General features: G+C 50.9%; 1 protein-coding gene across 5 annotated transcripts in view; it reads right to left on the reverse strand.

Annotated features, from left to right (window-relative positions):
* The window catches only part of ECE1 (endothelin converting enzyme 1), a 123,046-nt gene that overhangs the window by 43,259 nt on the left and 64,579 nt on the right, over positions 1-15,208 (reverse strand). For all 5 annotated transcript variants that reach the window (XM_048221821.2, XM_044390582.3, XM_026517133.4 and 2 more), the window contains exon 4: positions 12,672-12,884. In XM_048221821.2, coding sequence (XP_048077778.1) covers positions 12,672-12,884 — 213 coding nt within the window. The remainder of the gene's footprint in view (positions 1-12,671; positions 12,885-15,208) is intronic.

Genomic DNA, 15,208 nt, shown 5'->3' on the forward strand with positions numbered 1-15,208 from the left:
CGGAGAGCAGGTGTCGCTCCACAGACTGAGGCAGCCGGGCACCCCAAGCTGCTTGTTTTAAAGGTAAAAAGTTATTCACCAGGTAGACATGTGGGGAAAGGGCCCTGGGTTTGGAGAGAGTTGGGGAATTTGAGGAAACAAGAGAAGCATAGAAGGGCATGATGTCTGGAGAAAACACATCTGTTCAGTGTGGCCCATGGTGCAAAGGGCATGAGGTAACTTCAGCTCTCCCAGCCCTTGTCCCAAGAGCCCACCTGCCCTCCCCTCAATTCTTACCATAACCAGCATCATGGTTTTCTCTGGGCAGAGAGTATCCACCCCCATCTTGCTGAAGTCAGGGTGACAGTCCTAAAGGCCTGGACCAGTCTGAAGAGAGATGTAGAGACAGAGGAACCCCGAGAGAGACAGAGGTCCAGGGGCCTGAGTGACGAGGGGCTATGGAGGGCACACACAGCCCTGGGGACCACAGGCTGCCATACTGCTGAGGCCTGGAAATACCTGTGTGCCCCCCATGCCCCTCCAGAGCACAAGAGGAGGGTTCCCAGAGAGGAGGGCAAAAATGGGGAGAGCTGGACTTCTCCCTGCTTCTCAGATTCAGAAAGCAGAACTGCAGGGAAAGCAAAGGGGGAGTTTCCATCCCCCCCCCCCCCCCCCCCCCCCGCCCAGGAGCCTGGTTTCTCTGACAGTGGCTCTCAGCAGCTAGGCTCTCAGAAGGGAAAGCTTGGCTCAGCCTGGAAGCAGCATCTCAGCATCCACATGCAGCTCTGGCCATGACCCTGAGATGCCAGGGTCGGGGGAGTGTGCTGTGTGTGCTCTGGCATCTCCCTCCCCCCCGCCCAAGGCCACTGAGATAAGAGGCCCAAAGAAAGGCTCGGGAGGAGGAACGGCCTGGCTGTGCTCATTAGAGGGAGTCCCAGGCATCCATCTTGCCCCAAGAAACCCGGGCATTATCACTTGAACGCCTCCTTCAAGCACACACCCCCTCTCTCCTTGCTGAGAGGCCGCTCCTGATGAGTTCAAACTTCCTTCCTCTCAGCTGCACACCCTGGACCTCACATCTACTTGTTTTCCCACAAAGGTTTATTGAGTTCCTGTGGTTCAGTGGCTGCTGGGCTGGGGGGAGAATGCAGCAGGCCACATGGATTCAGGGCTGTCCACGTGAGGCCTGTAGCCTGGTGGGCGAGACAGACAGCAGTGAGACTATCACAAAGCATCTGGGGCGAGAGCTCTGAGGACAAAGTCCGGAGGGCCTGAGAAAGGATGGCAGGGGGAGGCCCAGGGAGCCCTTGCCTGAACTCTGGGCTGAAAGCTGAGCTCCATGTGGCATGGACGTGGGGGCTGTGCTTGGACCACTTCACCCACTAGTTTGTGTCCCAGTCATCCCTGTTTCTTCGCCTGTACCTGGAGGGCACATGGCAGCCCTTGGCAGTGTTTGCTGGAAGAACAGAGCCCAGTATTGGCCTCTGATGAGGAGGGAGGCCATTTCTGGGCATCGAGAGGGTGACGAGGTCAGTGCCTGACAGAGACTGGCACGGGCAGGAGATGAGGCAGGTGGGGCAGGAAGGGACAGGAGCGTCGGCCTCACCAGGAACTGGTGTTCACACCCCCTGTATTCCCACACGGACACTGGCTGGGGCAGGAGCTTTGGGAGGTCAAGCTCCTCCATGGCTCCCCCTGCCTCTCTCTGGTTCATGGAGCCCACTGGGACAACCCCCCGCACATCCTCCCACCTCCTCTCCTTCGTCTTCTCCCATAGGGCACCTGTGACTGGCAGGCACTGGGGGTACAAGGGCTGAAGCAAGATGGCCAGGTGGGAGGCCACTGCGCCAGACAAGGTGAGCGATGATGTGGGCTGGGGCTGGGGTGACGGCAGAGAGGGAGGGAGAAGCAGCTGGAGTGTGAGAGAAAGAGGAGTCACAGATGCCGCTGAGTTTCCTGGACTGGAGCAAGGGGTCGCTGCTAACTGAGACATGGAAGACGAGGGACGGGGAGAGGGATAAGCACTTCAGTTTTCGACATTTTTAGCTGAAGAAGTCTATTGGACACTGAAGCGGAACCCTGGGTGTGGAGTTTACAGAGCTAGTGTCTTAAACTACTTTGAGTTCAGATATGCTCTGGAGGGGCCCCTGGGTGGCGCAGTTGGTTGGGCGTCTGACTCTTGGTTTCCGCTCAGGTCATGTTCTCAGTGTTGTGGGATCAAGCCCCACATGAGGCTCCACGCTCAGCACAGAGTCTGCTTGGGACTCCCTCTCCCTCTGCCCTTCCCCCACCAAAATAAATAAATAAATCTTTAAAAAAAAGAAACAAATATGCTCTGGAATATACGAATTCCTTAAATTATCTATAAGGCCCTATATCATGCATTCTCAACAGGGAAAATATTGCCCCCAAAGGGGGAGACAATTAGCTCTTAGGGAGCAGAAACATCTTACCCTTTCATGTGTACATACAGTACATAAGCAGGTATATAGCATTATCTTTTGTATTCTTTTTTTTTTAAAGATTTTATTTATTTATTTGACAGAGATAGAGACAGCCAGCGAGAGAGGGAACACAAGCAGGGGGAGTGGGAGAGGAAGAAGCAGGCTCATAGTGGAGGAGCCTGATGTGGAGCTCGATCCCATAACGCCGGGATCACGCCCTGAGCCGAAGGCAGACGCTTAACCGCTGTGCCACCCAGGCGCCCCTATCTTTTGTATTCTTATATTCTTCTTGGACAACATAGAAGAAATGGATAAATTCCCAGAAATATACCACCTACCAAGACTAAATCATGATGAAATAGAAAATCTGAACAGACTAGTAAAGGAGACTGAATCGGTCATCAAAAACCTCTCGAGAAATAAAAGTCTATGACCAGACAGCTTCACTGGTGAGTTCTACCAAACATTCAACAAAGAATTAATATCAATCTTTCTCACTCTTCCAAAAGACAGAAGAGGAGGGAATTCTTCCAAACTCCTTTTATAAGGCCAGCATTACCCTGATACCGAAACCAAAGACACCACAAGAAAAGAAAATTATAGGCCAATGTCCCTGATGAACATAGATGCAAAAATCCTCAAGAAAATATTGGCACACAGAATTCAATAAACCATTAAAAGGATCATACACTATGATCAGGTGGGATTTACTCCAGGGATGCAAGGATGGTTCAATGTTCACAAGTCCGTCAATGTAATGTACCACATTAACAATGAAGACTAAAAATCATATGATCATCTCAATAGATGCAGAAAAAGCATCTGACAAAATTCAACATCCATTCATGATAAAAACTCTCAACGAAGTGGGTATAGAGGGAATGTATCTCAACACAGCAAAGGCCATATATGACAAGCCCACAGCTAACATCATACTCAATGGTGAAAGTTTTTCCTCTAAGATCAGGAAAAGACTAGGATGCCCAGTATTACTCAACAAAGCACCAAGAGTCGTAGTCAGAGCACTTAGTTAAGAAAAAGAAATAAAAGACATCCGGATTGGAAAGGAAGAAGTAAAACTGTCTCTATTTGCAGAGAACCTGATGGTATATACAGAAAAACCCTAAAGACTCCAACGAAAACCTGTCAGAACTATATAACAAATCCAGTAAAGTTGCAAGATATAAAGTCAATACACAAAAATCTGTTGTATTTCTATACACAAATAATGAACTATCAAAACGAGAAATGAAGAAAACAATCCCATTTATAATTACATCAGAAAGAATAAAATACCTAGCAATAAATTTAACCAAGGAGGTGAAAGACCTGTATATTGAAAACTACAAGATATTAGTGAAAGAAACTGGAGAAGACACATAAATGGAAAGATAGTCTGTGCTCTTGGATTGGAAGATGTAATACTGTTAAAATGTCTATACTACCCGAAACAATGTACAAATTCACTGCAATACTTATCAAAATTCCAATGGCATTTTTTATAGAAATAAACAGGGGCACCTGGGTGGCTCAGTTGGTTAAGCATCTGCCTTCGGCTCAGGTCATGATCTCAGGGTCCTGGAATTGAGCCCCACATCGTTGTCGGCTCCCTGCTCAGTGGGGAGTCTGCTTCTCCCTCTGCCTCTGCCCCTCCCCCTGCACTCACTCTCAAATAAATAAAATCTTAAAAAAAAAAGAAATAGGACAAAAAATACTAAAATTTGTGTGGAACCATAGAAGACCCTGATAACCATGGCAATCTTTTTTTTTTTTTTTTTTTTTTTTTTTTAAGATTTTACTTATTTATTTGAGAGACAGAGCATGAGCTGAGGGAGGGGCAGAAGGACAAGCAGACTCTCCGCTGAACATGGAGCCCGATGCAGGGCTCGACATGGGGGGCAGGGTGTCGATCCCAGGACCCTGAGATCACCACCTGAGCAGAAGTCAGGCACTTAACCAACTGAGCCACCCAGGCACCCCTAGGCATAGCGATCTTAAGAAAGAAGAACAAAGCTGGAGGCATCACACTCCCTGACTTCAAGCTATATTACAAAGCTATAGGAATTTTTTAAAAAGATTTTATTTATTTGAGAGAGAGAGCATGAGCAGGGGGAGAGGGAGAAGCAGAGTCCCCACGGAGCAGGAAGCCCAATGTGGGGCTCAATCCCAGGACCCTGGGATCATGACCTGAGCCGACGGCAGCCGCTTAACTGACTGAGCCACCCAGGCGCCCCACAAAGCTACAGTAATTAAGACATTATGGCATTGGCATAAAAACAGACACAGAGATCAATGGAATAGGACAGAAAGAAAGAAACTCATGCATACATTGCAAATTAATTTATGACACAGGAGCCAAGAATCTATGCCAGAGAAGGCACAGTCTCTTCAGTAAGCCTTTGGGAAAACTGGACAGCCTCACGAAAAAGAATGAAACTGGACCACTATCTCATGCCGCACACAAAAATGAACTCAAACTGGGTTAAAGACTGGAACATCAGACCTCAAACCATAAAACTCCTAGAAGACACAGGTGGTGAGCTCCTTGACATCGCTCTTGCTGATGACTTTTTGAACCTGACACCAAAATCAAAAGCAACGGAAGCAAAAATAAAAAAGAGGGACTACATCAAACTAAAAAGCATCCGCACAACAAAGGAAACCATCAACAAAATGAAAAGACAACCTACTGAGTGGGAGAAAATATTTACAAATCATACGTTTGATAAGGGGCTAGTATCCACAATACATAAGGAACTCCTACAACTCAACAGCAAAGAAAAAAAAATCTAATTAAAAGATGGGCAGACGATCTGAACAGCCATTTTTCCAAAGAAGACAGACGGCCAACAGGTACATGAAAAGATGCTCTGTTATCATTAGTCATCAGGAAATGTAAACCAAAACCACAGTGAGATATCACCCCACACCTGTTAGAATGGCTCGTATCAAAAAGACAAGGAACAGATGTTGGCGAGGCTGGAGAGAAAAAGAAATCCTTGTGCAGTGTTGGCGGGAATGTAAATTGCACAGCCACTATGGAAAGCAGTATGGAGGCACTTCAACAAATTAAAACTAGAACTACCCTATGATCCTGTAATTCCACCCCTGGGTATTTACCCAAAGAAAACAAAAACACAAACTCGAAAACTTATCTGGACCCCCACATTCACTGCAGCAGTATTTATAACAGCCAAGATATTGAACCAACCTAAATACCCATTGATGGATGAATGGATAAAGAAAATGTGACGTAGAGACATACACACACACACACAGACACACAGACACACACACAGAAGAATATTATTCGTCCATTAAAAAAAAGAAATCTTGCCATTTGTGACAACATGGATAAACTGCGAAGATATGGTGCTAAGTGAAGGAAGTTAGACAGAGAAAGACAAATACTGTATAATCTCTCTTATATGTGTAATTTATACATACATACATATATACATATATATATATATAAAACAAAAACCAACTCATAGATATGGAGAACAGATGAGTGGTTGCCAGAGTTGGTGGGTGGGGGGTGAGAGAAATGGGTGAACTGTTTTTATTTCTTTAAATAAATCGAATTAAAAAAAATAAAGTAAAACAGAAAAGAATTTCAGGGAGGGGGCAATAATGAAAAAAGGCTGAGCAACACTGCCCTCGATCTGGGCCTCCAGCTCCCGTCTGCATCCTGCCCCTCTCCCCCGTGCTCCCGCACTCCTGCCACTGTGTTCGCCGTCCTCCTGCTGGGCGTCAACTTCCCCCCACATCCATGAGGTCTATTCTCTCACAACTAACTCGAGTTTCTGCTCCTGTGTTCCTGCTCTGAAAGCCCATCCCTCCCAGACCGCTGTGGCTGCGGTGGCCTCTTCTCTTCCCGGCCCTGCATCCTACTCAACTTGTTTCAAAGCCCTAACTCTTCGCAACCGTCTTACTTATTTACTCATTTATTTGTTTACTGTCCCCCCGGCTGGAATGTAAGGAAAGGCTGCCTTATTCCTCACGCCAACCCAGCACCTAGTGATGTCTGGCATATAGCCAGCGTATAATACATAATTGCGGAACGAAGGAATGAATGATGGAATGTTCTGGAAGCTCCACAGGGAAAGATACCAATCACATCAGTTTGAGGAGGAGGCTTTGATTCAAAGTGAAATCAGCCACATACAGTTTTCTCGTGAGGAAAACCTTGGTCTCCTTGGAGACTTCCCCGCTTGTGTTTACTTCCCAGGAGAGGGTTCCATGGAAGGAGGCTAGGCGCCATCAACAGTGCAGCTCCCAGGACTGAGCCAGGGGCCACATTTTGAATATGGTGGCACTTCCAGGGGCCCCAGGGTATGAATGTAATTTGGCAGCGCAGAGCCAGACAACAGGGCTCCCAATTGCCTGGGTTACTTCCTTCCAGGGCCCCTGAGTTCCAGAAACTTCCTCAGTCACTTCCCCAAAGTCCCAAAGAGGAAAGACAGCATACCATCTAATCGGCCCACTTCTTCCTCTGGGAGTTTTCATTGGAACACCCTCTTCCACACCACTCCCTGGGAGGAAATGAAATCCCCAGCAGCTGGGTGGACTGTGGGGACGGGGCCCCCTGGGATCCTGCAGTCCCCGTGCTGCAGCAGCACCATCTGGCCGGGAGCATGTGGGACTCCACATCAGGGCAAGACCAGCCCTTGTCTCAGATAAAACCACAGACTCAGTTCAAGCAGTTACAGGCCTCAGGAGCCCCATCCTGTGAGGGGAAGAGGGGGAGCTGATAAACGAGGCACCTTCTTCTGCAGAGGAACGAAAATAACGATAAGACCATTACCATTACTGGTAACGCAGGCCCAGCCCTGGCTGAGCTCTTCTCAGCGTCCCACCGGCACCCTGAGGTCACACTATCACCCCATTTCACAGGGAAGGAAAACGAGGTCCAGGGAGAGGAAGGAACTTGCCTAGGGAGGCAAAGCTAACACTCCACATGCTGGAATTTGAACCCAAGCATTCTCAGGCTTCCCTGAGAGAAGGAACTGCTTTCTCTGTGTGTGGGTGTAGCTGCGTGTGGGCATCTTGTCCTAACAGTTTCCACCAGCGAGTGCTAGTAATACCATGCCCAATTTATAGGCAAAAGGTTGAGTAACGTGTCCAAGGTCACACATGTGAGTGGCTGAGGCTAGGACAGGGGCCTGAGCGCTCTCTGTGCTCCTTTCCTTTCCTGCAGGCTGGCTCGGAAAACCAGAGGTAGCACTGAAGCAGTCCAGCCACCCCGGAGAAGCCCTGGACACCCCCTGCCTTTCCCGAAACAGGTAAGATGGGCACGCTGCTGCAGACACAGTACCGAAGAGAAAGCACAGTGGACACAGATCTTGTCCAGAGGGTTTCCAGTGTGCAGGGGGAGAAGAAATGAAGTTAGACAGCAACTGCTAGGAAAACAAATCAGAAGAAGTACAAGCGATGGCACAGGGCGACGTGATTAATCGCCAAGTCACAGACATGGACAAATTTAATGCTGATGGAATGATTCTGTCTCCATTTCTCCGGCAGACTGGCGCTGGGGTACAAGGAAGGGAGACCACGAATTCCTTGTGGAATCCATGATGCTCAAATTATTATACAAACCAGGCATTAATTTTGCATGCATTAATATTGTAATAGAAAACATAGCACAGGGGCGCCTGGGTGGCTCAGTCAGTTAAACGGCTGACTTCGGCTCGGGTCATGATCCCAGGATCCTGGGATCAAGTCCTGCATCAGGCTCCTTGCTCAGCAGGGAGCCTGCTTCTCCCTCTCCCTGCTGCTCCCACTGCTTGTGCTCTCTCTCTCTTTCAAATAAGTAAATAAATCTTAAAAAAAAAAAAAGGAAAGAAAAGAAAAGAAAACATAGTACATAGGACGGGCACATAAAATGCAACTGTAGCTCGAGCTTAGAGAAGCCCTTTGGTAGCCCCAGAGTGCATCACGGAGGAAGCAGGTTTGAGAAAAGTCCTGCAGGATCGGAAGGGGTGAGGCAGGTAGTCTAGACGGCAGGTTAGTCTGGGGTCAGAGCACAAGCTGGAAAGCCTGAGGGAAGGCCCAGCCTAGGGGTGAGAGGTCCAGCTGCATCCTTGCCCTGATGAAGTGACTCTACGCTCTTGCCTCCCCCAGGCCCATGAGGACAGCCTAAGCCGGCAACCTGGGTGGGAGGCAGAGTGTCTCTTGGGTGAGGCATCTCTGTCTCGTGCAGCCGAGGTCGCGCCTCCCAGCCAATGGGCTGCAAGGAGGTGTCACGGTGGGACTTGGCAGAGTTCAATGCGCCAGTGACAGATCCACCCGGATTTCCTCTGTGGGAGCCCCTGTGAATTCACTGTTCAGAGAAAGGAGTGGCTCGTCCAAGGTCCCACAGCCAGCTGGTGGTAATAGCTGTTCTGCCTGGCCAGGTGATGCCGGCACTCTGAGCATTCCTTCTGCTGCCAGAGAAGCCCACCCAGGCCAGCTTGGACAGCCTGGGTACCCTCCTGCACACTACACACCAGCTCCAGGCCCCCTCCCCCACGAGGCCTGCTGGCCGACTCCTATGTCTTGGGGAAGCTGAAACCAGCCTGGCCTTGAGCCCAGGAATGCACTGGCCCATGTTCCTGCATCTTCTGTCACCCACTCACCTGCCTCCTGCCCCTGCAGGGGTTTCCAGGTGCCAAAGTGCCAAGTATCAAGGCCCACAGGTGAGGGGCCATTTCTAGACTAGTTCCCAGGAGTGAGGCTGGTGGGGAGGGGACTCCAGGATATGCCTTCTGCGGAAGCTCCTGGTCAGCATGACCTGGGGCTGACCTCACCTACTATGCCCATCAGGCCCCGGCCAGATCCCACTAGACTGGAGAGCTTAATCAAGCAGCTCCTGGGGAAAGGAGGTTGGCAAATTGTGGCTCTGGGCCACTCTGTGGCCTCCGCATGGTGAATCTGACTCAGGGGAGTTGACGGAAAAAGACTGTAAATTTGAGGTCCCACAGCTCTGGGGCTAAATCTCAGCTAAGTCTCATCACTTCGTGAGTATTTGTGAATCTCATCTGTACCGTGGGGACATACATCCATGGCTTTGATAAAATAATACAAGTGAACAGCCTAGCATGGTCATGGATATGCCCTGATAACTCGGTCCACAGCAGTACCTCTGTGAGAAATAAAATAAGCAATAATTAGGCTTTCTTGGACCACTTCACTAATCCTTAGAATGTCCCCCTCAATGCTCTGAGCTAGTTCCCACCTTAGTGACGAAGAGCTGAGGAGCCTGGGTCGTCTGTCTGCGGTCACACAGCTCGTCAGGGAGAGGGCAGGACTGGAGCTCACTCAGGACACCGGGCAGGGTGGCTCTGCTTTGCTGAGCCCTTCCTGGGTGCCAGGCTCTGTGCTAAGCACGCTGACCTCGCACATACAAGCCAGTACTCACGGCAACCTTGCGTTTGATGGCACCATTATCCCCATTTTATAGGTAATGAAAGTAAGCTGGAGAGGAGCCAGGTCACTTGGCTAAGGCTACACGAGTGATAAGCTGGCGCGCCAGGGCGGCCTTACTTCAAAACCCTGCAGCCCGGCCTCCCGATCCCCGCAGACCCTGGTCCCAGGGGCAGGGGCTCGAACGCATGGTTCTGGCTGTTCTGTGCTCAGCTCAGCGCAGCTCCCCACCTACACCCTGACTCTCAAGGACGGGACAGAGGTAAGGCCAGAGCCCAGGACTGGAGCCCGCTCCTCCTAGGCCCTGCCAGCTGGGGGGCGGGTCAGGGGGATGGACTCAGTCCTGGCAAAGACCCAAGGTCCTCCTTGGAGCAGGATCCGCAGGCACCACACACAAGGGCCAGTCCTGGGCCTGACTGGGAAGTCAGAGGGCCCGTCTGCCCTTCTTCTCCACCCCCTCTCGATGCTAATTGCTCCCCAGCCCTGGGGCCCCTCTCCATTCAGGACTGGTAGTGTCCCCTCAGCAGCGTCACCTACTTCTCCTATAACATGGGAACAACAGTTCCGAAGTCCCGGGGAGGTTGTGAGGATGAAGGAGGCAGTGGACAGAAAGAGCCTGGTACAGAGCATGGCAAGAAGCAGCCACTCAACAAACACCAGTTTCTTTCCCTCTTGCCCTCAGATCCCCAGGCTGCACGCTGCCAGCAGGACAGGAGGGGAGCCGTACGTGTCTACCTGTCTGAAGGAGGTGGAGTGAGATGGGGAAAGGACACACGGCCGGGACAGAGTCAGACAAGTCCCAGCTGTGCCACCTGCTAGCGTGTGCTGAGGACCGCTCTGGACCTCAGTGTCCTCATCTCTCAAATGGGAGGAACGACACCTTCCTCGCTCTTGCCCTACAGGATCAAACAGGAGGACATCTACAAAAAGCTCGGTAAACTGTCAAGTGCTGCACAAAGGTCAAAGGTGAATAATGGCCATACAATAGCTATAACATCGCAGACACAGCAGCCGGCACGATATGTCAGGCCTAAGCAACGCACCTGAAATACATTTTTCCCATTTTATTTTCATAACCTGGAGGAGGCCCGGTACCCACTCTACTGATGAGAGAAGAAGTCCTGAGGGGTCACGTCACTGACTCAAGATCACACAGTAAGTCGCGGAGGCAGGGTTTGAACCCAGGTCCTGGTGATCGAAGGAGAGGCTCTGGCCCATCTTGTCATCCTACTTGAACTATCCTCCCTCTTTGGTTGTTGGTCCCTGCCAAGTCCTCAGCTGTCTTCACGTGCTGGAGAAGGGACATCCCCAAGTTCTAGTCTGGCAGCCCCAGACATATTTGCCTGTTAAGCTTCTAGTTCTGAAATGAAAGGCTGTGCCCCCTTTCAAAGGCACCTAGAGAGCATAAAGCAGGCAGGGGCTTTGCTGTTCTGGACACACATGGTTCTTTTGGGTCCCCCTGGTCTCCACGTACCACCGAGCTATGATTCAGGGACACAAGCCCGAGGCTGGGCTGCAGAGAATAGAGAGAATGGTGGGCGGGTCTCACCCAGCAGCCACATCCCTCCCCGTCCCCGGGCTGGGGCCGGAAAGAAAGGAAGGTCTCCTAAACCGGTTCGCCCATTTCCACAGGCCTCTGAAAGACACAGCTGCCTGAAATTCACGATTGTCAGGTTGAAATCTCTTCCTGTCTTGTAGGAAGGCTTGTTGTCCCTTTGAGAAGATCTGTCCCCTTTGGGGTATCTTCATATATTTTACGTACTTTTGAGTATCTTGCAGGTTTTTTACAAACTTAGGATCTGTTGAATCTAAGTTCTGTCATTGATGGCTTTTCATGATCTAGCCTCTCCCAGTATTTAGGGTCCCAGGATGGGGCCGGGGCAGCAGGAGAGGGATGGAGAAGGTCTTGGCTGCCAAGAGGCTCGAGTTGGGACCTCTACATGTGGTGGTGGGTGCTGTGAATTCACGCAGCTGACACCCCAATGGGCAGGCGTTAATTCAACAAACAGTAACTGGGGATAACCCTGCAAGCAAGACAGACACGGGGCTCTAATCTAAGGACAAAACCACCAACACCAAGGTCAACTAGAGGTGCCCAAGGCCTAACAAGGTGCAAAGAGAAGAACTTTAGATGGTTTATCGCGCAAGACCAATCACCTCGAGCCCAAGGGGTGTTCCTGCCTGCAACGGACAACCCTCCGATAAACTGTTATTATCATTTTCATCCGCTCACAACCCCAAAATCTGATCAGGTGTGCTCAGCCTTGATTCCCTTGGCTCACAACTCTCAGAGCTCACCGTCCATGCCGGGCAAACTGAGCCGCAGCTTGCAGCTTACGTGCCTCCTCGTGCCGCACACACCGTGAGAACCCTTTACATGAGGCCTCCACCGTCTCAAAACTCTCAAGTTTGGGCAGTAGTAGTCCCATTAAATAAAAATTTTTTTTTAATTGACATCTAGTTGACACGCCATGTTATATCAGCTTCAGGGGTACCACACAGTGATTGCACAAGTCTGGACGCTGTGCCGTGCTTGCCACAAGTGTGGCTAGCGTCTGTCACCACACAACACAATTACAACACCGCTGACCATACTCCCTATGCTGTGCCTTGCACCCCCGTGTATTAGTCCCATTTTTATAGAGACTGAGGCCCAGAGACAAGTAACTTAGTCAGGGCCACACAATGACTGACAGGGCAGACATGCTAACCCGGGTTCACCCACTCCAAAGCCCCTGTTTTCCCATTCTGTCAAGCTCTTCCTTTCACCAGGCCTGGCCGGGCGGGTCCGGCTGACCGCTCTCCTCTGCGGCCCCTTCACGGGTCTCCCTGCGGGGCGCTTACCGAGGAGGTGCTTGATGATGGCTTGGTTGTGCTCCCAGAGGTTGCTGAAGGTCCCCCAGCGTGAGTGGCCATCAGGCACGGGGTTGGCTTTGATCCAGCCACCACAGGCATAGGTGAAGAAGTCCTGGCAGGGGTCCACCGTGGGGTCCATGGAACTCAGGATGGAGCTGGTCACTGAGACGCAGGCCTCGCTGAGGCACACTGCAGGGGTTCCTGGCAGGGGTCAAGGACAAGAGGCCAAGTGAAGGGCAGGGAGAAGGCGTACAGGTGGCCTGGGGTGCCCCACCCCGCCCCAGCCCTGACCAAACAGACTTGGAGCTGGATGGTCATAGACTTCTACAGAGAATTGACTTCAATAGATTTAGTTTCCTGGCTTGTAAAACAAGATTTCTGTTTAGCTGCCTGAAATGCTTTCTGTGGCTTGAAAAGGACCCAGAACCAAGGTGTTTCTCTTAATCAGTCCTTCCTTCCACAAATATTCATTAATTTTTAAAAATTATTCCCTGATGCTCAACAAATTCATTCACTTGTTCATGCATTCATTCATTCAACAAAATAATAACTGAGTATCTTCCAGGTTCTTCACTGAGTGGTGACTGTGTGTGGGTTGGGGGCGGTGAGGGATATAAAAGGCATAGTCCTTTTCCTTCGAGGGCTAATAATTTAGCTGGAGATACAGACATTTTGGAAGAAACGTTAAATAACCAGAGGAGAAATGCCTGTCATTCTGCAAACATAAACTGACTGTATTTAGTCCACGACAATTGGGTGCTACAGACAATTTGGTGCCAGGACGTAGGGCGAAGGACAGCCTATAAGGAACAGAAGAAACTGAAAAATCATTCCGACTGAGTAAAAGGCAGGAGAGTTATCTCACTGCCTCTCAAATAAAAATGAAACAAACTGAACGGACCATTTTGCTTAAGGCCATTTTTATATATGAGGAAACTGAGGCACAGAGAAGCTAAGTAGCTTGTTCAATGGCCAATGGGGTAGAAGCCCCATCCTCTCTCTGCTCTGTCTCCTATGGGCCTGAAGGGGGGCTATCCCAGCAATAACAGGTGGGCCCCGGGCGGCCCCATCCATCAGGTGCCTCCCTGGGGAGGGATGGTAGTCGGTGCAGGTGGGCAGTGGGGAGGGCTGCCAAATACTACAAGTGCCCCCCATGAATCCACTTCCTCTGAGCCAGTTCTCATAGGACATGGGCAGAGGCAGTGAGAGCTCTTGGAAGGCCAGAAGCAAGAAGAGGCGCTGGATCCCTGCCTCAAGGTTGGTCAGGGGGCTCCAGCAAAGGAACCAAACTGGGTAGCCTTGACTGTGGTCCAGCCCAAGGTGGCGGGAGATGCAGCCTCGTGACTAGGAATGCAGGCCCAGTGGGTTCTCGGCTGACAGAGACTACACTGGCAACAAGAGGGACTTGACTCACGTTCATTATCTCACTCGGGCTTCACTGCAGACATCACGTGTGATGCCCCGGCTAAAGAGGGGGAGACCAAGGCTCTGTGTGCATGAACGTAGCACGGCCACACTGCCGAGTGGGAGAGCTGAGGCTGAAGCAGCTCTGACCCGCTGCAGCAACTCCAAGGCCAGGTTCCCTCTGTTTTCCCTCACCGCCTCTTTGCCGGTCCCATCGGGGGCTGGTGTGGTCCTTCTGGCAAGTTCAGCGTTCCTACTGCACAGGGGGAAGTATGGCAGGGCAGGGGCTGGAGGCTCTTAGACCTGGGTTCAGATCCCAGCTTTCTGATTCTGGCTGTGGGCCTTGAGCAGGGGACCTCATCTCCCCAAGCCTCAGTTTCCCCATCTAGAAGTGAGGAAGCACAGCAGTCCTGATGTCACAGTGATGGTGGACGCCTTCGTGGCCGGGCCCGACGTCCCCAGGCCAACCTTCAGAAGGAGGAAAGGATGACGGTTCTGGCAGGGGAGCACAGCATCAGCCCGGGCTGGGGTGGCCTGGGGGCTTTTTACCATCGGATGACGGGCACATCTGGCAGGCTGATGAAGGGCTCAGAGGAGCCACCCAGCAGCACAGAAATCAAGGTCCCCTCATTCTGAGGGGATTACTAGTTTGCAGCAGACTGTACAACAATTACAGATGACTGAGCTCTGAGCTGGCAGGCATGAAAACAGAAAGGAACTGGCAGGGGTATGGTGCCATTTAAAAGCATCTCTAGAGGAGGCCATCTCCAGCCGGGCTGCACGGCCCACTCCCCAACTGGGGAAATGTACCAGAATCTTGGGGGTGGGGGTGGGGGAAGAGAATTTCTGTGTAGTTTAAAAAGCCTATTCACTATTATGACAGAACTTCAATTCGGGAAGGGAAAAGAATACCTATTGTTTTTACACAACGAACTGCAGGAAGTTGGGCTTGACCAAACCTTGGCTGCAGGGAATGCCCCGGAGACAGACTGCAGGAGGGTGATCCTCAGGGAACAAGGCCTGTCAGAAATGGTGTGCCAGCGTGAGTGTGCGTGTGCGTGTGCAGGAGACAGGGCCACAGGGAGGGATTTGGGTTGAGTGATCTTTGAGGTTATCATCAG

Source organism: Ursus arctos, unplaced genomic scaffold, assembly GCF_023065955.2.
Source record: "Ursus arctos isolate Adak ecotype North America unplaced genomic scaffold, UrsArc2.0 scaffold_32, whole genome shotgun sequence".
NCBI lineage: Eukaryota > Metazoa > Chordata > Mammalia > Carnivora > Ursidae > Ursus > Ursus arctos.